This window comes from Chlorocebus sabaeus, chromosome 4 (assembly GCF_047675955.1).
Source record: "Chlorocebus sabaeus isolate Y175 chromosome 4, mChlSab1.0.hap1, whole genome shotgun sequence".
Classification (NCBI taxonomy): Eukaryota; Metazoa; Chordata; class Mammalia; order Primates; family Cercopithecidae; genus Chlorocebus; species Chlorocebus sabaeus.
Genome location: NC_132907.1, coordinates 19512286 through 19532619, shown reverse-complemented (window position 1 = coordinate 19532619; position 20334 = coordinate 19512286). Strand labels below are relative to the sequence as shown.

Here is a 20334-nt window from a genome sequence, read left to right as displayed (position 1 = left end):
TCATTTATAACATTATGCCATTGATCTACCTAGATGACCTTAACTCTTCCAGTCTTTGACTGTAGGTAGTTGTGGAAGCAACTGTCAAAGCTAAAACTAGTAAAAAGAACTCTGAAGATTCCCTTTAGGGTTATTTGTATAATGAACACATAAATCTGTAGAAAGTTTTCCGTAAGAAGAGTCAGTCTGCTAACATCAGTCACGTTGCCCTTTCTTAATCAGTAGTTTAAGAATTTCAGTCTTTAATGTGTGGACTACTTTACGTTCTCATTTTTTTATTTTTTAGCACCAAAAGGAGAAAACATACTGTTACAAGGCTGGTTATAGTGTCTCAATGGGCACTGCAAAGAACTACATAAATGAAGTCTGTCTCAAGCAATTTGTATTTGAGTCAGTGGTCAGATGGGGCAGTTGCGCTCAGCTGCAGTCTGACTCTGGAAACATTGTGCCTCCCAAATGATCTAGAGCTCATCCTTGGTGTACATGAGGGGCAGCTGTTGTTCTAGTACCAATTTAGCCCATGGCTGTTCAAGCCACTTTGCACTGGGAAAAATACACCCTCATAAGATTCCTATCCATTTGAGTTCATATAGGTTTTAGTAGCTAGAACTAAAAAACATTTTTAAATTATCTAAACAAATTGATACCCCCAAAAAAACTTGCCATACATTAACAGTACATATGTTCATTTTTTTGGCTGAGAAATTCAAGTTTGTGCTATATAGAACACTAACAGTTACTATAAGACCCGGACAATTTGCAGGAGAAAGGCTATTTTTAAACTTCACAATAATTCTAAAGGAAGCCAAATAATAAAACTTCTAATAAATGCCATAACTTAACTATTACCTCTATTTGTACCTTTCACAAGGGTCTAGGTTCAAAATAAGCTCAAAACACAGCACTCACCACTTCAACAGCAGCTGAAAGTCAAATGGAAAACTTGTGGTATATTCTTTGGAGGATATACTAGGACCTGAGAAGCAACATGTTCCTGGTTGGTAGGTCCACAAAAACTTTAAATATGTAGAATTTTATGGGCTGACAAAAAAAATTACCAATTTAAGTGATCAATATATTAATGGTTTTCAAAGTAGTACCCGATATTTGATGTTCAAGGTTCATGCATGTGTATTTTTAATTCCTTAAACTAGACAGCAAGGTATAAGTCACCATTCTCCTCTAATTTTTGAAACAATCTTAAACTGCGCAATCCAGATTCTCGCTCTCCATTTTTCCACAAAATAATGAGATGATCAGCAGAGCATGTCACTAGTCCGTGATCTTCAAAGTATAGAAACATCTGTAAAGAAAATTAAAACTGATTATAGTGACCCTGAAAAGCAGAGAAGTGGCTAATACCACATTAACATATGTGCGTGTGAGATACATGCCTTAAGACTCCTTTGGATCTGCGTGTAGAACTTCATTTTTCAGTATTGGTAACAGTCACATACAAATAATATCTAATATTTTAATCAGAATTTTGTTAATACTGTTCAACTACAGAATAGCTATTTTCGTAAAGTACATGAATTCCCATAGTTCTTCCAGATGTTTTCATAATCTGATTTTTCAAGTATTGGTTTTACTTAACCATTACTTATGTATAATGGCTATGGATAAAATGTCTGAATTCTAAATTTCCCAAGATAATCACTGGCTTCAGCTCTCTCTATAAAAGTAGATATACTCAATCCATAGGTATTGAATGTCAGAACTAGGTTTATGGTTCCTCCCTCAAGAAGATTCTGAAAAGCAAATCATAATTGAAACAATAAAGGTACCAATGAAAGATTATGTAATCAGGCACTAAATAATGCAGTACAGACTCTGACATGCCACAGAAATTCAGAAAAAGCTTCAAAGTGAGAAAATGCCCCAAGTAAGGGGAAGGGGCTTGTCCAGTGAAGGAATAGGCTGGAAGCTAAGAATAGGAAAACAGTGTAGACAAAAGGCAACACGAATACTATGGGGTGAAGAGTTGTATCAGAGAGAAGTGAACCAATGAAAAGGATGAGGTCCTCGAAGGAAAGGGTGAAATAAAAGAGAAACAGGGCCAGGTGTGGTGGCTCACGCCTGTAATCTCAGCACTTCGGGAGGCCAAGGTGGGTGGACTGCCTAGGTCAGGAGTTCACGAGACCAGCCTGGCCAAACATGGTGAAACCCTGTCTATACTAAAAATTAGCTGGCCATCGGTAATCTCAGCTACTCGGGAGGCCAAGGAAGGAGAATCGCTTGAACCCAGGAGGCGAAGGTTGCAGTGAGCGGAGATCACGCCATTGCACTCCAGCCTGGGCAACAAGAGCAAAACTCCCTCTCGGAAAAAAGAGAACAAGAGTTTTCTCTAAAATGACTTATACATTTCTGAAGACCACAGGAGAAGACTCAGCTGAGAATGCAGGAGTGAAGGGAGGAAATATGGAAGCAGAATTCCTTGGGAAACTGGAAAACACAAAATTCAACATACAGGTGGAGGGGTTGAGCCAGTAGAGAGAGCAAGGATGAAAATATAAAAGAAATGAGGACCAGCCCGGCCAACATGGCGACACCCCATCTCTACTAAAAATACAAAAATTAGCTGGGTGTGGTGGCAGGCACCTGTAATCCCAGCTACTCGGGAGCCTGAGGCAGGAGAATCGCTTAAACCTGGGAGGTGGCGGGTGCGGTGAGCCAAGATCATGCCACTGCACTCCAGCCTGGGCAAGAGAGAGAGATACTGTCTCAAAAAAAGAAATGAGGAAATTCAGGTGACACTGCAGAGATAGTCTAGGTTTTATCAGCAAAGCCAGAGATGCTTTTTAAAAATGTTCAGGTCTCAACACTTTCACCCAGGAAAATTCCTAAGAAGCTGACACTGTCTTATATAATGAGAAATGTGCCACATTCAAACACATTTGAATACATGGGGTTTTCTCCACCATCTAAAAGCCTTTTTTATGAGTTCCTACTATTTAAAAATATAAAGTCCAAACTCAGCCTCAATGACATTCATAATCTGACCCCAAACCACATTCCCAGGCATAAGCTTTATCTCCTACTAGTGTCTGTTCACAGGAAGCCAGCACTCCAGCCTAGCCAAGGTGCTCTTTGCCACCACATATATGCTGTCTTTGCCCTTCTGTCTACCACAGTCCACGCTTGCCACCCAACCTGAAACAAAGTTAAAAACTGAGCTACTCGTTAGAGGAAAGCAAAGATAACTATGACACTGTACCCAACGTCAAGGAGCTTATGGTGACAAGGCTATATACTCATCCTACTAAACTTAAAGTATCAAGTCCCATATCCTCTAACCATTTACAAGATTCAGCAAGAAATGTTTCTTCTGAGTCACTGCTGCTTACTTGGGTCCATCATATGCAGCCTAGGGTCTATACCCCTTCTCTCCACTCAAGAGTAAGATCCATGAGGGCAAGGACTGTATCCATCTCTCTCTGTCAACTCCAGCAGCCAGTGTTTAGCAGTGCCTGTAATACAGGAAATGCTCACTAACAAGCATGCTGCTGCTGTTCCTCCTAAGCATGAATGCCCTTTCAAATGAAAAGAAGTTTGTTCTTCTTTGGCTATGAAACAAGGAAGAACAATTTAAGAAATTCCTTAGGGCTCTGATTACGCTGTTATCATTACACTGTTATTAGTTCTCACAACTAATCTGTTACCTCAACTGATCTTATTCCTTCACTGTAGGCAATGATGCCTGCAGCAAATATTAATGTATTTGGATTTCTATATATTAGAAGCTTATGCATTTCATAATTTTCAACTAAAATTTTCATATTTGCACAATGAAAATCAAGGCATAGGGTTTCATTAAAGATAACAAACTATTATCCTTCAAAGGCAAGTGAAAACAGGACTCTGTTCATAAATTTGATAAAGACCCCTGGAATTCGATTCTGTTAAGGCTTTAACTGTATACACATAACCACAACCCTTCATGCATTCTCTGTTGACTGTTGTGTTATAGTCAGCATTATTCACACTGCCCTTATGGTCAGCTATCTCCAGCTCATAAAAAATGGTGATTAAGCCCATTCTTAAAAGCAATGCATTCCTTGTTTCCTCAAATCATATCTCCGGAAAGGGAAATCCTAACTGCACATACTATAGCCTATCCCATTCTATATTCAGATCTACGAAAAAGTATATGCCTTTATGAGACCGACTGAATGAAAAGAGCAATGAAAAGGAAAAGCAAGAGTTGCCTGGACATTCTATGCCTGAAAAGCAATACCTCCACAGATGACGAGTGTCCAATCAAATCTCCAATAAGCTCCAGTGAACATGAAGTAGTGTTTTCTTGCTGCTTTTTAACAGGTTGGCTGGCTTGTTTGTTGACTCTTCCAAATCCCCACATGTTAAAAAAACCTAGAAAAAGAATCATTTCCAAAATGACTGTGCTCTATACATACAATAATAACATGAGATCAGAAAAACAGAAAATTTAAATGTGAAGAGGTTCCAGACTTATTTTAGTCAAGGGCTAAGTGGACAGTACTGAGTTTTTGGAATGTTATCTCATCTTTCTTAGCTAACCAGGTCTGTTCTTCATCTCTTTTTATTGCCCCTAGTCACCCACTGGTGAAGGTATATTAACAAAAAGACACTTGGAATAAAACAGGACAGAAACAAAGCTTGAATGGCAGTGTCTAACTGTCAAGGGAAAAAAAGGGCAAAACTCAGATCAACAAACAAGGCACGGGGGAAAATCTGTATGTGTATGTGCAAAAGCAACACCCCAGGACTTCAGGAACTCAAAAGAACCAGAAGCAACTAGGTACCAGCATCTGATTTCTTGTGCAAAGGTTGGTAACTAATTTATTCAACCCTTCAGAGTTTTGTTTTTCAAATTAAACACCTGGAAGTCAAGAGCTCATGCAATTATGATGTAAGCACACAAGGAAAAATGTATTTTTCCATAAATTGAGTTCAACATCAACGGTAAAGAACACTTTAGTTTGACATCTGACAGTACAAATTCTGTGTATCAGTCAGAATTAAAGACAATATAAATGAATACTTCATTAGGCCATTTGGTCATTCAGATGACCAGAAAGTAAATTTTCCCTCAATAAAGTCTCTATCTTACTTGAAATGAAGTGGCAGTTCTACATTAGGGCAGCATTAAGCTGTAAATCCTAGATCTCAATTACCAGATGCTTTCTACAAACACCTGATGCCTATTGGGAGCATTTCTCTACTATTTTAGTGGTTTCACATAATCGCCCTTCTCCTGCCTTTCACGTGAGAAGAAAGGACAGAGAAAAAGACTACCTTTCTGAGAGAAGACACACCTGTTGGGACAGGCTCAGCTGCAAGCTGCTGTTTTTCTCTTAACTCCCAAATGCGTACACTGCCATCTTCTGAGCATGAGATTAACTGCCTGTCAGAACAGAAAATCAGTAACACAAAGAGAGCACACCACTGAGGACCAATGCTAAATTTGCAGTGAAAGAAATCAGTGGAGCCCTCAACTGCTTTTATTCAGCTCTTAGCAGGAACTGATAAAAATCACAATTTAACATGACGTTACAACACAAACTAAAAGCACCTTTTAGGAAAGCCACATGCTATATATACATTACATTAGCTCAAATGCTATATATTTATCCTCTTCATTAAAAAAAATGCACTTGGGGAAACTGTGAATTGTACTTCACAATGTCCTAAGCAGCCCCCTTCCCTCCTCTTGCTACTCTCTTCTCTGGGTGCCTCTCACTCCAAAAATATCCTGCATAGAAAATAACGACATTCCCTGTCCATATGTTCGTCCCTAGAAGCTCAGCAGCAAATCTACCCTGAGAGGAAACCACTCTCTTAGTAGCCTCATATAACAAGGAGACTAGCAGCCATTTGATTCTGGCCATAAACAAACAAAAAGAAGGTAGGTTTATGAGAAACATAAAAATTGGTACACTGTAAGTGGCCCCAAAGTCATTTTCGTTGTTAAATACCAAATTTTAAATCATCTCTTCTTACAATGAAATTCGATGTAATTCATTTGAACCTTTCTTCTTGTAAATTCTGTAATTTACAGAATTTAAATTTAATTTAAATGCCTGAGACAGCCCTCAGGCATTCTGCATTTCCAAAAGAACACAGCAGGTCAAGCCATGAAGCCAGGTAACTTGGCCACTTGAGAAATTACAATGGTAGCCCTGGGAACCGTGACTTGCTTTCATCTACTGCAGAACAGATGGGAACTTGTACCTGTTTGGAAGTTTGGCAATGTGCAGGACACTGGAGTCATGTGCAGTTTTCTGGCAGGCAATCACACGCTTCATTTGAAGGTTATACACGTATAAACCCCTTCCAACTGCAGCAAATACATTCTAGGGGAGAAGTTCAGAAATGGGCGTAAAACTAGCACTCACCCTTCCTACTGTAATGGATTTCCAGCCCTCATGTGACATCAGAAAGCCACTGTTACCTTCCCCATTCCTAGCCTTTAGCCCAAATTACAGTACCAATCTCTCAAACCCCAAAATGTCAAAGCACTAAGGAAAGCTCCAAGCATTTAGAAGGTAGGACACAACCACTAATGGAGAGAAAGGTCTGCATAGTATATCCCTTTGCGCCACTTTCTTCCTCACTGAAATAGATCTAAAGAAAAGCTATGGCTGGCAGCCTGGCTCTGCAGTGGAAGCTGTTGAGGGATAATCTGAGTTTTCATTTAAATAACACTATATCCTTGGGAAAATTACCTAGCTGCTTCTGCCTGAAAAATGCAAGCAAAATTACTTGCATTCCACATCTTCGGCAATCAGGAGACCTACGAGTGATATGAAAAAGCATGGCTACAGTGGCATTATCGTCATGCAATCCTCTGAAGGTTTCACGAAAACATTTTTCCAAATGTACTATTAGAAGAAAATACCTTTTTACTAAAACAACTTTAATCTTTTGAAAGTATTTCCACCAATACTTATCTCACTTCAGCCTCACATATTGTTAAGAAAGGCAAGCATCATTGCCATTTTCCAGATAAGGAAGTTAAAATTAAAGAGATTAAAGTCACACAAGAAATGAGACATGGAGTCAATATTAGAATCAAGGTCGTGTTACTCCAGTCCCTCAGTGCCTTGCTCGTTCCTCGCATGACAGACTCACATGCAGTAGTAGCCTTTGAAATTTTTGCAAGCACTTGTCCTACAATCATTCATTCTTAAGCCATAGATATCCCCATGAGGTAGACCTTTCAAATATCCCTACATATTGCCTTCTTGTTTTGACCAGAGATTCTGGGCCCTCCATCCTTTCTCACACAGCCTCCAAGACTACAAACTCAACTCAGACCTATAGTGACTGAACCAAAGCTTGCTGGAATCTTAAATCTGGAATGATCCCCTTGACTCTCAGGATTAGTACTCCACAATCAGCAATGCAGCTGATGCCCAATGCAGGTGCATTAATGAACAGTGCTAGCCAATGTGCTAAAATGGAAAGCCCTATGGATTGTATTCAATGCCAACATCCCCTGAAACTTATTCTACAGACCAGGAAATCTGGGCACAGTTTAAGTAATTTATCCAAGGTCAGGAAGAAAATTAAAAACACAATTAGAGAATTCATGAGCTTTGGAGGCAGCATTTACTCAAAGGAGACACTATCCCTGCTATCAATAACTAATGGTCCTTTACAAAAGGAAAGAACTCACAACAAAGAAAAATTAGGGAAAACTATACAATGCTTTATCCAGCATATATAGTAGAAAATAAACACCAATCAAAAAATTTAAGATTAAAAGAAATACAAAACAAAAAACTTTTAAATATTAATTTTTACAAAAGTGAGAAAAAAACATGTAACACTTAAAATATATAATTTGTAGGGCTACAACTCTAAGTGATCTAGTCTCCATCTTTCCTGAGACCATACTGTTTTTACCATGTATATTTAACTTTTTTCAAAATAAAGTTGGGATACAAAAAAACAATCTTTGAATATATTAGTATTTTTAAGTCCTGTTCCTATCCTAATCTCTTGTATTGTTTTTAAAGAGTGGTACAAAGAAAAATGGATCATATTCTCCCCCTGCCACAGAACACTACTACTGAAATTTTTAATAAAAATAACAGGCATGCTGTTAGAAAATCTAAACAGTATAGAAAGTCACAAAATAGAGAAAAGCCTCCCCAACTCCTCCTCCTCGAAGGGTACAACTCATAAACATTTCTTGTAATTACATTTAGAAAAGTTAATTGCCCTTTAAACACATTTTCTGAGCCCCTGATGCAAAGAGATTTGTTTTTTAGATCAGAGATAAGATTCAGTAGTCCACTGGTACTAATCTGTTACAGCAAAACAGATCTCAAGTGCTTCAAGAGCATCACTCCCAAGCCCTATGGGATGGAAATCAACAATTCTCACTCAATTTATCTTGCCCCAAGATGCCAGCAGACTAAGAGAAACATTCCTAAAATTTTAAATTTCCTTTGCCTCACTAAATGCACCAGATTAAAACAATTTTAAGCGTTAACCTCAAATCCAATGGGATTATTTAATCCAACCCAAAATTTCAACAGAGTTTTAAAATCTGTGTCCATTTAATCATTTCCTTGCCTCGAGATTAGAAGCAAAGATTAAAATGCTTTTTTTAACACAAATCATACAATTTTAGAAAAAAATCAGACCATTTTAAAGCACAACCTGAAACCATGAGGATACCCTTTTTATGTCCAACATGGGATTAAATTGTTAAAATCAGAAATTGGGTTTATGTAAAAGGCAAGTTTATAGTGTAGAGATTTTTTACCTCCTCATCACATGTGAAATGGTGAATGGAAATGTCATTTGATTTTTGACAGAGTTTTATTTCTTGTTGGGTGTCCAGTTGTGGAGCTGGGTCCCAGAAGTTGCGTTCATAGGCCTGCATGGTCCAGTCCAGCGCATCCCAGATGATCAGCTCTCCGATGTGGGAGCCGGTGACAAAACTCAAATCTAGGCAAAGGTCACATAGGCCTCATTATTGATCATTTTATCTAGGTAAAGGTAAAACTGAATGGAATGTCTAGTAGTAATGCCCTATAAAACCACAGTAATTAGAACAGTGAGGTACCTAGGCAAGCCAACAGAAAGATTAATATAAGAATAAGAAGGCCAGAAATAGACTCAAATTATCTTAGTAATTTAGTATGTAACAATGATTGCATTTCATTTCAGTAAAGAAATACCTCATGCTGGAATATCTGGTTACATTTAAGGGGAATGAAAGTAAAAGAAAGTCATCTTGGATCATCCACCAAAATAAGTTTCAAATAGATTAAAACATGAAAGTTACTTAAAGGATGGAAGAAAATAAAAGTGAATACTTTTATGAGTGTGGAGTGGTAAAGGGCTCTCATGGAAGCAGAGTGGGGTGTCAGGGGAAGAGATCCTAGTAAATAGCTGCTTGGCAAAACAAAAACAAAGACCAGGCACAGTGGCTCACGCCTGTAATCCCAGCACTTTGGGAGGACGAGGCAGGTGGATCACCTGAGGTCAGGAGTTCGAGACCAGCCCGGCCAATATGGTGAAACCCCATCTCTACTAAAAATGCAAAAATTAGCTGGGCATGATGGTGTGCGCCTTAGTCCCAGCTACTCGGGAGGCTGAGACAGGAGAACTGCTTGAACCTGGGAGGCGGAGGTTGCAGTGAACCAAGATCGCACCACTGCACTCCAGCCTGGGCAATAGAGCGAGACTCAGTTTAAAAAAAAAAAAAAACCACACACACACACAAATACACTTAAATGACAAAAAGCTGGGAAAAAATTGCAACCTGGATGACAAAACAGGTTTATTATACTTGACACATAAGCAGTTCTTGGAAATTATTAAGAAGATAAATACAGCAGGAAAAAAATGGGAAAAGGACCTGAAAAGGCAAAACAAATACAAATGGTCATTAAACATGTGAAAAGATGTTCAACTCCTTTAATAATCAAAGAAATAAAAAAAAGAGAGATATCATTTATTTACTTATGAATCAGGAAATATTATAAAACAGGAAAATACCCAATACAGTACTGGCAAAAGCGTAAGAAATCAGCACATTCATGTACTGCCTAATACATTGGCTTTTTTTTTTTTCAAAGATTAATTTGCTAATATGTATCAAAACCTAAAAAATGTAAATCTCTTGATCCAACAATTCCACTTCTAGGAATTTATCCTGAAGGAAATACATAAATGTACAAGGTTGTTACATACACATATGTACAAATACACAATCTTAAAAATCTGAAGATAACTACACATCGAATTGAGAATTGAATAAATAAGACATCAACAAAATGAAATAGCAATGCTGTTATTAAAAATTAAGTTACAAAAGTATGCTTATCAATATAAGCTTAGATATGGAAATACACTTATGACATATTGTTACAAAACAGTAAACCATATGAACACACATGTACACACATATATATGCCCAGAAAATCACCTAGAAAGATGTGGACTGGTGTTTAATCTGGATAGTGGAAAGATTTTAACTTATATTTTTAATATTTTTCACTATTTTCATATTTTTCTACTATGATTACGTATAACTTGTACCAGTTTTTAAAACCTTTAAAAGTGGATTTTTTCCATTTTACATATTATATACTTTACACACAATATATTTAATAGAAAATGTACAACTGCTAGACTTATTTCAAATAAATGTAATTTATTTAAATTATTACATATTTAGGGTAAGACAGAAGAGTATAATGCACTTAGTCTAGAAATCCACGTTCTGATTTTGGCTCTGCCTGTTGCTAGCCAGGTGGTCTTTAGGAAGAAGTTTAACCTTTATCTTGGATTCCTCATGCATTAAATGAGATGACTGTAAAAATTAAATTGAATAATAAACATGTAGCCATTTAAAAAAGACATCAAATGTTATCTTTGCGCCCCTGGTAGTATTTTGAGCCCCTGGTATTATTCCACATTAACTGTATTAAAACATCCTATTACTTGTTAATTTAGGAATACATAGATGAGTAATTATGATTTAATTATTTCATTTATCAAATAAACCAGCAAGACAGAAATCTCTAATGACCACACGAACAATCTCTTAAGAGATACAGAATTACCAGCAACCCTACATGTAAACATTATGTCTTGGCTCCAAGGCCATAATAGGTAGATTATTAATATCTAATTTCTATAGTTTATTAACAGACTCTATAGAACTTACTCTGTGGAGAAATCACTTCTCATCTGTGGAGCAAAACGGGCTTCTAGTTTTAGTAGTGGGAAAGTTAAGGCAGTCCTAATCTTCCCAGGACCTTCTTTCCCACTCCTTTCCCTCCTTTTTCCAATTTCATTCAAACTACAAAAGAACCAGAGATGCTAAGGAGGGAAGATTCCCCCTGACTGTCACTCTGCATCTGTACTCATAACACAGAATTAACCTACTGAGACCATGCAGCTGCCTGCTCTGACTTAATCCTCCAAGTGTCTGTGATTCCTCCATGCAGTAGAAACAAAATATTAACGACCAGTTGGAATTTTCCCTAAAAATAAAATACTGTCATTCAGCTGAGTCAGCATTTCCCACCCCCCCCACCCCGCCGAGATGGAGTCTCACTCTGTCGCCCAGGCTGGAGTGCAGTAACACAATCTTGGCTCCCTGTAACCTCCACCTCCCAAGTTCAAGCGATTCCTGTCTCAGCCTCCTATGTGGCATGTGACACCAAACCTGGCTAATTGTTGTATTCTTAGTAGAGACAGGTTTCACCATGTTGGCCAGGCTGGTCTCGAACTTCTGACCTCAAGTGATCCAATCACCTCAGGCTCCCAAAGTGCTGGGATTACAGGCGTGAGTCACCATGCCTGGCCAATCAGCACATATTTTTAAGCAGTTTACACATGGTAAACTAATTCCCAAATAGGTCATTCAAAATGTTTCATGACAAACAACCTCAATGATACATTATTAGTAGATGGATTTTCATCCTGTATCAAAAGCCACTTAGTATGAAAATCTCACCTGTTATCTGTCTATCCATCCCTCACAAGTACTAACACTTCATGATTACCAAAGCATGCTGGCAACATGATACAAGACAAGGAATAAAATAAAGGAGCACCCAGAGCCTTCTGCCTAGAGAGATTAGCAGTTATTTTTGGTCTGTCTTAGAAAACCTTCTGCCTGGGGCATTCCAATCTTTTTAGCAATTCTGGTACTCATTATCCACACTTGTTGGTGTTCTGTCATACAATTTTAAGGTTGCCCTGGGGCCACCCCTCTGAAAATAGACTTGCCCTGTGATGTACAATCCCAAGCAACTAGCCATATCTTTCATTGGTAGTGAGTGAGGAGAAAGGAGCAGAGCTGCAAGTGAAGCAGGGAATCGTACAACATAAACATTTCAGGATCACTGACATCCACATCACAGCTAACATGCCTATGTACTGCAAGATGAGATTGTCAGCAAATCATTTTCAAATTTTAACAGACTACTTGGTCATGTTTGATTCCTAAATATACTTTTGGCTTATTCATTATCTGTAGTATAATTTTAAAGTCATAGAGTTTATAAAGTAAAAAGTACTTTAAAAGTAAAAAATCCAAAAGCTAGAAGAAGACAAGAAATAACTAAGATCAGAGAAGAATTGAAGGAGATAGAGACATGAAAAACAATCCAAAAAAAAAAAAAAAAAAAAATCAATGAATACAGGAGCTGTTTTTTTTCCTGAAAAAATTAACAAAATTGACCACTAGCTAGACTTACAAAGATGAAAGGAGAGAAGAATCAAATAGACACAATAAAAAATATTGATAAAGGGGATATCACCACTGACCCCACAGAAATATAAACTACCGTCAGATAATACTATAAGCACCTCTATACAAATAAACTAGAAAATCTAGAAGAAATGAATAAATTCCTGGACACATACACCCTCCCAAGACTGAACCAGAAGAAGTCAAATCCCTGAATAGACCAATAACAAGTTCTGAAATTGAGGCAGTAATTAATAGTCTACCAACCAAAAAAAGTCCAGGACCAGACGGATTCACAGTTGAATTCTACCAGAGGTACAAAGAGGAGCTGGTACCATTCCTTGCGAAACTATTCCAAACAACTGAAAAGGAGGGACTTCCTAATTCATTTTAGGAAGCCAGCATCATCCTAATACCAAAACTGGGAAGAGACACAACAAAAAAAGAAAACTTCAGGCCAATATCGCTGACGAACATCGATGCAAAAATTCTCAATAAAATACTGGCGAACCAAATCCAGCAGCACATCAAAAAACTTACCCACCACAATCAAGTAGGCTTCATCCCTGGGTTGCAAGGATGGTTCAACATATGCAAATCAATAAACATAATCCATCACATAAACAGAACCAATGACAAAAATCACATGATTATCTCAATAGATGCAGAAAAGGCCTTTGATAACATTTAACATCCCTTCATATTAAAAATTCTCAATAAACTAGGTATTGATGGAAGGTATCTCAAAATAATAAGAGCTATTTATAAGAAACCCACAGCCAATATCATATGAATGGGCAAAAGCTGGAAGCATTCCCTTTAAAACCTGGTACAGGACAAGGATGCCCTCTCTCACCACTCCTATTCAACATAGCATTGTAAGTTCTGGCCAAGGCAATCAAGAAAGAGAAAGAAATATAGGGTATTCAAATAGGAAGAGAGGAAGTCAAATTGTCTCTGTTTGCAGATGACATGATTGTATATTTAGAAAACCCCATTATCTCAGCCCAAAAACTCCTTAAACTGATAACCAACTTCAACAAAGTCTCAGGATACAAAATCCATGTGCAAAAACCACAAGAATTCCTTTATACCAACAATAGACAAGCAGAGAGCCAAATCATGAATGAACTCCCATTCACAATCACTACAAAGAAAGTAAAATACCTAGGAATACAGCTAACAAGGGATGTGAAAGAGAACTACAAACCATTGCTCAAGAAAATAAGAGAGGACACAAATAAATGGAAAAACATTCCATCCTCATAGATAAGAAGAATCAATATCGTGAAAATGGCCAGACTGCCTAAAGTAATTTATAGATTCAATGCTATTCCCATCAAACTACCACTGACATTAAATTAGAAAAAACTATTTTAAATTTCATATAGAATCAAAGAAGACCCCGTATAGCCAAGACAATCCTAAGCAAAAAGAACAAAGCTGGAGACATCACGTTACCTGACTTCAAACTATACTACAAGGCTACAGTAACCAAAACAGCATGGAACTGGTACCAAAACAGACATATAGACCAATGGAGCAGAACAGAGACCTCAGAAATAACACCACACATCTACAGTCATCTGATCTTCAATAAACCTGACAAAAACAAGCAATTGGGAAAGGATCTCCTATTCAGTAAATAGTGCTAAGAAAACTGGCTAGCCATATGCAGAAAACAGACACTGGACCCCTTCCTTACACCTTATACAAAAATTAACTCAAGATGAATTACAGACTTAAACGTAAGACCTAAAACCATAAAAACCCTATAAGAAAACCTAGGCAATACCATTCAGAATATAGGCATGGGCAAAAACTTCATGACAAAGATGCCAAAAGCAATTGCAACAAAAGCCAAAGCAGACAAATGGGATCTAATTAAACTAAAGAGCTTCTGCACAGCAAAAGAAACTACCATCAGAGTGAAAAGGCAATCTACAAAATGGGAGAAAATTTTTGCAATCTACCCAACAAAAGGCTAATATCCAGAATTATAAGGAATTTAAATTTACAAGAAAAAAACAACCCCATCAAAAAGTGGGCAAAGGATATGAACGGGCACTTCTCAAGACATTTATGTGGCCAACAAACATATGAAAAAAAGCTCAACATCACTGATCATTAGAGAAATGCAAATCAAAATCACAAGATACCATCTCACACCAGTCAGAATGGCAATTAATTAAAAAGTCAGGAAACCACAGATGTTGACGAGGCTGTGGAGAATAGGAAGAACACTTTTACACTGTTGGTGGGAGTGTAAATTAGTTCAACCATTATGGAAGACAGTATGGCGATTCCTCAAGGATCTAGAACCAGAAATACCACTTGACCCAGCAATCCCATTACTGGGTATATACCCAAAGGACTATAAATCATTCTACTACAAAGACACATGCACATGTATGTTTACTGCAGCACTATTTACAACAGCAAAGATATGGAACCAACCCAAATGCCCATCAATGATAGACTAGATAAAGAAAATGTGGCACATACACACCATGGAATACTATGCAGCCATAAAAAGGAATGAGATCATGTCCTTTGCAGGCACATGGTCATGAAGCTGGAAGCCATCATCCTCAGCAAACTAACACAGGAACAGAAAATCAAATGCCACATGTTCTCACTCTAAGTGGAAATTGAACAATGAGAACATATGGACACGGAGAGGGGAACAACACACACCAGCACCTCTTGGGGGGAAGGGGAGGAAACTGAGAGGACAGGTTGATAGGGGCAGCAAACCACCATGGCACAAGTACACCTATGTAACAAACCTGCACATTCTGCACATGTATCCCATTATTTTTAGAAGAAATTTTTTTAAAAGATCATTTAAAAAGGCAGTAAAAAGTATATGATGCTTTCTGTAACTTTCATTAACAATTTTTTCTTTAGTTTTCCCTTTTTTCCCCTTACGGATGTGGCAAAGGAATATTTGAAGAAAGTTTTCAGAAACTGCTGTAAGTTCCTCTGTGTCTCACATGGTAAAAGAAGTGCCATGAGGTTCAGGCTATCTAGTACCATCCCATCATCTTCATTTCAGTAACCATGCTGGCTCAATAGTACCAGTGCTTCGCTGCTAAAACAAAGTAACTACGTGTGACCAGTGTAATGGGCCAAATACTGCTGGGCTTTTCTCAGCAGCCCTGGGAACTTGAGACTTAAGACTCAGTGTCACCAATGAGGCTTCAGAGGGCTTCCCAAGTAAGAACTTGCCTTTTGTGCTATGTCTCCATCCACGGCTAGAGAAAAAGAGCCCCCAGAGAACATTAAAGGGACACCAGCAACCATTGTTCTATCACCACAGACAATCTAGTCCTTAGAAAGACCTGCAGCTGGGTTTTATAGTAAGATGGCTATTAGGGAGGAAGATTTTGGAGCTGGGAGGGACATTCTTACTGGTGTATCTGAACACATGACTGAATAGACACAAATGGAGACTAGGCTTGGTACTCTCTGTGCCCCTCACTCCCCTTTGTCTCACGCTTACACAAAATACTGCTTAAAAACAAAGCCGGCCGGGCTCGGTGGCTCATGCCTGTAGTCCCAGCACTTTGGGAGGCTGAGGCAGACAGATCATGAGGTCAGGAGTTCGAGACCAGTCTGCCCAATATGGTGAAACCCTGTCTCCACCAAAAATACAAAAATTAGCCAGGCGTGGTGGCATGCGCCTGTAGTCCCAGCTACTTGGGAGGCTAAGACAGAAGAATTGCTTGAACCTGGGAGGCAAAGGTTGCAGTGAGTCAAGACCACGCCACTGAACTCCAGCCTGGGTAACACAGGGAGCCTCCGTCTGAAAAATAAAATAAAATAAAATAAAATAAAATAAAATAAAATAAAATAAAATAAAAAATAAAAAATAAAAATAAAAATAAAATAAAATAAAATAACAAAGCCAAGCCAGGCCTCAGGGAGATATGTTGCTGAGGTGCTGTCTAGTCCTCCCACTACATCATATTCCCAGCATCCTTACTGGAGCGTCCTGCAGGCTCCACCAGACTCTCAAACTGAAGCCACCAAGAGTCCTCTCACATGACTTCACAGATCACAGATCACCCAGCACAGTTCTGATGATATAAGCTGTCACTTATTTGCAAGTGAACTGAATGTCAAGATCAGTGGTTTGTGATCTTGCCATCTGATGTCAGATTTAGCTCACAGGAGATACTCATTAAAATCATTTAGGAAGCCAAATAGGATGTACAGCAAGTCAAAACCCCCACCATAAGGAAGGGAAGACATGACCCATTTTCTGCAGACTTTTACTTTAGTTTGGTGTTATTCTTTGAGAGTCTTCAAACAGGATTACAACTGGCTTGAATCCTGCTCATTCTAGTGTAAGTGTATATGCTGTGTGATATTGTATGGTGTGGACGGCAAGACAAAAGGGCGTATTTCCAATCCTCTACAAAAGAGGAACTAGCCAGAACCACCTGCCAAAAATGCTGAAACAGCCTGTGACAGTCATCCCACAGCTACCAAGCAGCACCTGAGATTATGTTCTCCTCTATTTTCTTTTCTCTGCCTTACTCTATTTTCCTTGTCCCTAAATCTTAGACCTAGCAATCTAGGGAACTTGCTCAGCTCCACTGCCTAAAACTTCAGAGTAAAAGTGAATGACAATCCCTACTGATCTAAAGCATTATTTTAATGACTTACGCTAGAATCCCAGAACAAAGCAAGGCTCATGGTTCAGAGCAGGTTGTATTAACAGGCACAAAATTGTACACAATAAATGTACACAATGAGCTTACCATTGACATTAATCAATGAGAGAATATTATCCTGGTGATCAAGAAGTTGCTTAATTTCAAGAATATCCCATTCTAGTGATCCTTCTGTGGGTGCTACCAACCTGAAAATTACTAAATGAAAAAGACAGATAAAATTTTATTACAATTTCAGAGGATAAAATTCCACTTCTTCTCTTAAAAAAAAAAGCATTTCATTAAGTGAAAAATACCTACCATACTGAAAAACCCATTTCGAAAAAACAAAAAGCCATATTCATACTACTTTAAACTATTTCTTTCAAATGCTTGAGATGTTTGAGATGATCTACTAAAACCCATACTGAATGTGTCCTGAAGAACCCTCTTCCTTTACTGACTTTTCCAAACACTGAAGCTCCCATTCTCTCTAGGGTTTTGATGGATGTCTGGCTATCTCAACTCACTCCCCAGCCAGTGACTAGCCCACATTCCTGAATCACCTCCACCATCAGCTTTCTCTACTCATGTCCCCAGGCCAATAAGCATTACTACAGAATAAGCTGCAAATCCAAGCTTAACTTCAACTCAGTAAAGACGTAAGCAGCTTCTTTTTTAAAAAGTTTTTGATTCCTAGGCATATACCATTAAATTATAAATTCTCTGAGTATGTCTTATGATGTTTATATGTCATGCAGTTCTTTTGACTATAGTAATGTTCAATGTGTTGCTTTACTCATTATCTGACTTTAACAAATACAGTTTTATTTAAACTAGTATAAATCCTAACTTTAATCAATGCACAAAACCCATAATAAAATCTACTGACGTGATTCTATCAACAGCATTTACTAAACATTTATGTTCTGGGAACTCTAGGTACCAAATGTGAATGAGGGCCAGTCACAAATGCTCAGTCCAGAGTGGGAGACAGACTTGTTTATAAATAGGCTCACGGTCAATATACTGAGTGTTTAATACGCCACTGGACCAAGTGCTGTGGAAGCTCAAAGATTAGGATGACTAACACCTGAGAAGTGACAAGTCTCAGAGATCATGTCCTTTTCAAATTACGAAAAGTATCTTTTCTTTCTCACATTTCTCTCTGGAAGATAGGTCATGCCATGCTTCTTTCTGTGTCTCCGACAGTATTTTACCAAACTACAAATCTCTAACAAGGTTATTTAATCCTGACAGCCACTGTGGTTGTCAAAAGAAGATTTCAGTCAATAGAAAAGAGAACTCTTTCTGATACACATCGAACTTATGGGAAATTCTACTTTAGTTGGAATATTATGAAGTGATCTTGAGACTGGAATTTTGGAATAAGAAGCAATATACTGTTTAACCAAGCTAACATACTGATTAAAAGACTGATAAGAAAAAGAAACCTGGCCTAACATCCTGAAAATGTCTCAGTCTCTGTATCACTTCAATGATCCCAAGAAGCCAAGACTGGGGCACAGGGAGATGTCCCTTAAATAAAAGACAAAGTAGTCTTTCCAGCACATGTATACAATTCTCATTGAAAATATACAAGAAGAAAAAGAGAAAGAAAAAAATTCATACTCACTCAGTTCTTTGCCAACTGCTGCCACAACACAGTTCTTAGGTATTTCAACCAAAGCACTAATACCTCCAAAAACATACAAAACAAAGGTCAAATTATTTTTCTCACAGATATCAAAAACAAAAACATTCTCAGTTTTATGTCAGTCGTTTTCCATAAAGAAGATAAAGCACACAGAACTAGCTCCACACACACTTCCTTGCTTGCTTACTCATGGAAAACGATTTTGTTAAATGTAGGTTTCTGAGACTTTTGGAAGACATTATTGATTTATTAAGACCAGAATATGGAGTTATTTTTTGTACTTTTTTTTTTTATTATTATTGTGGTGATAAAAGTGGTAGATTCAGCCATTCAAACTTCTTTACAAGGGATCCCTTAAGATAATCACCATTACCCATTTACAAGATGGCTAGCTCAAAAGTGATGTAAAATTGATGTTTTCTTTCCTGTAAACTTAAGAAGATTGAGCAGGCTCCCTGGCGCTGAATGAACTAGCCAACAGTCAGCAGCTAAGAAAGCGGCCTTCAAATAGCATGTCTGTGATCCATTAATACATGTACAAATTTTCTTCTATTATTGAAAGAATCAGATTCAACATTCTAACACACTTCACTTATTTAAGTAAAAAGGTCTGAGTATCTTTTCATAGCCAAATCATGATTTTAGGGTAACTATAACTTCTACAAGGCATGTTACAATTTTACTTCTGTCAGCATGAATAAAAGAGTTGATATATTAGAACCACCACGTGTTGGCAAAATAAAAAAAAACCTGTTTAATTTTTCCATTATGATATATATGTAATTTACAATATATATGCAAGTGTGGAAAATGGTCTACTCATTTGCTTATCCTTCCCATCCATCAAAGGACTAACTGTTGTGATTTGGACAGTATTTCTAGCCAAGATTTTCCTCCACGCAGGCGTGTTTTAACAGTAGGATTTGTATTTTCCCATGTACAAGGAGGAGGAAATGGTGCTGCAAGGAAGGCAACGGAGTGGTACAGAGAAGGCAGAGGACATGGGAGAGCAGCAGGGTGAGTAGCAAGAGAATAATACTAAATGCAGAAAACAGCTTGTTTAAAAATATTTCACTAACTTATATGTGAAAATTCTAGAAGCCCAACAATCCAGAAGTAGCAACCTATTACTCAGAATCACAGAACATATTGCTGGAAAGGACACGGGTGCCCTGTGTTTTAGTCCAGGGCTCCTTCCATTGTATCACATTGACTAAGATTATCTTTGCTTATTTCCAAACACAGAATAACTGCTTGTAAAAGCTCCACCAGTCCATAAATCAAGCAGGGCTTAGGAAAGGACATCATGG

The 20334-nt window shown here is 37.9% G+C and overlaps 1 protein-coding gene and 2 long non-coding RNA genes across 5 annotated transcripts in view; 1 reads left to right on the top strand and 2 right to left on the bottom strand.

Moving 5' to 3' along the window:
- Positions 1–258: 258 nt before the first annotated feature.
- WDR41 (WD repeat domain 41) overlaps positions 259–20334 on the bottom strand; it is a 46985-nt gene continuing 26909 nt past the window's right edge. For 2 of the 3 annotated variants that reach the window (XM_073014663.1, XM_007976047.3), the window contains 7 exons: positions 19004–19066; positions 17476–17586; positions 8759–8943; positions 6214–6335; positions 5298–5386; positions 4238–4371; positions 259–1303 (listed from right to left, as the gene is read on the bottom strand). In XM_073014663.1, coding sequence (XP_072870764.1) covers positions 1151–1303; positions 4238–4371; positions 5298–5386; positions 6214–6335; positions 8759–8943; positions 17476–17586; positions 19004–19066 — 857 coding nt within the window. In that variant the 3' untranslated portion in view covers positions 259–1150. The remainder of the gene's footprint in view (positions 1304–4237; positions 4372–5297; positions 5387–6213; positions 6336–8758; positions 8944–17475; positions 17587–19003; positions 19067–20334) is intronic. The other variant, XM_073014664.1, reaches the window with a different exon arrangement.
- The window catches only part of LOC140711498 (uncharacterized), a 75377-nt gene continuing 59751 nt past the window's right edge, over positions 4709–20334 (top strand). The window contains exons 1-2 of the long non-coding RNA XR_012092743.1: positions 4709–4808; positions 19969–20041. This is a non-coding gene — a long non-coding RNA (uncharacterized lncRNA). The remainder of the gene's footprint in view (positions 4809–19968; positions 20042–20334) is intronic.
- Positions 10049–17469, bottom strand: LOC140711499 (uncharacterized). Its single transcript, XR_012092744.1, has 2 exons — positions 16441–17469; positions 10049–10816 (listed from the first exon to the last, which is right to left on the bottom strand). It is a non-coding gene; the product is annotated as an uncharacterized lncRNA (long non-coding RNA).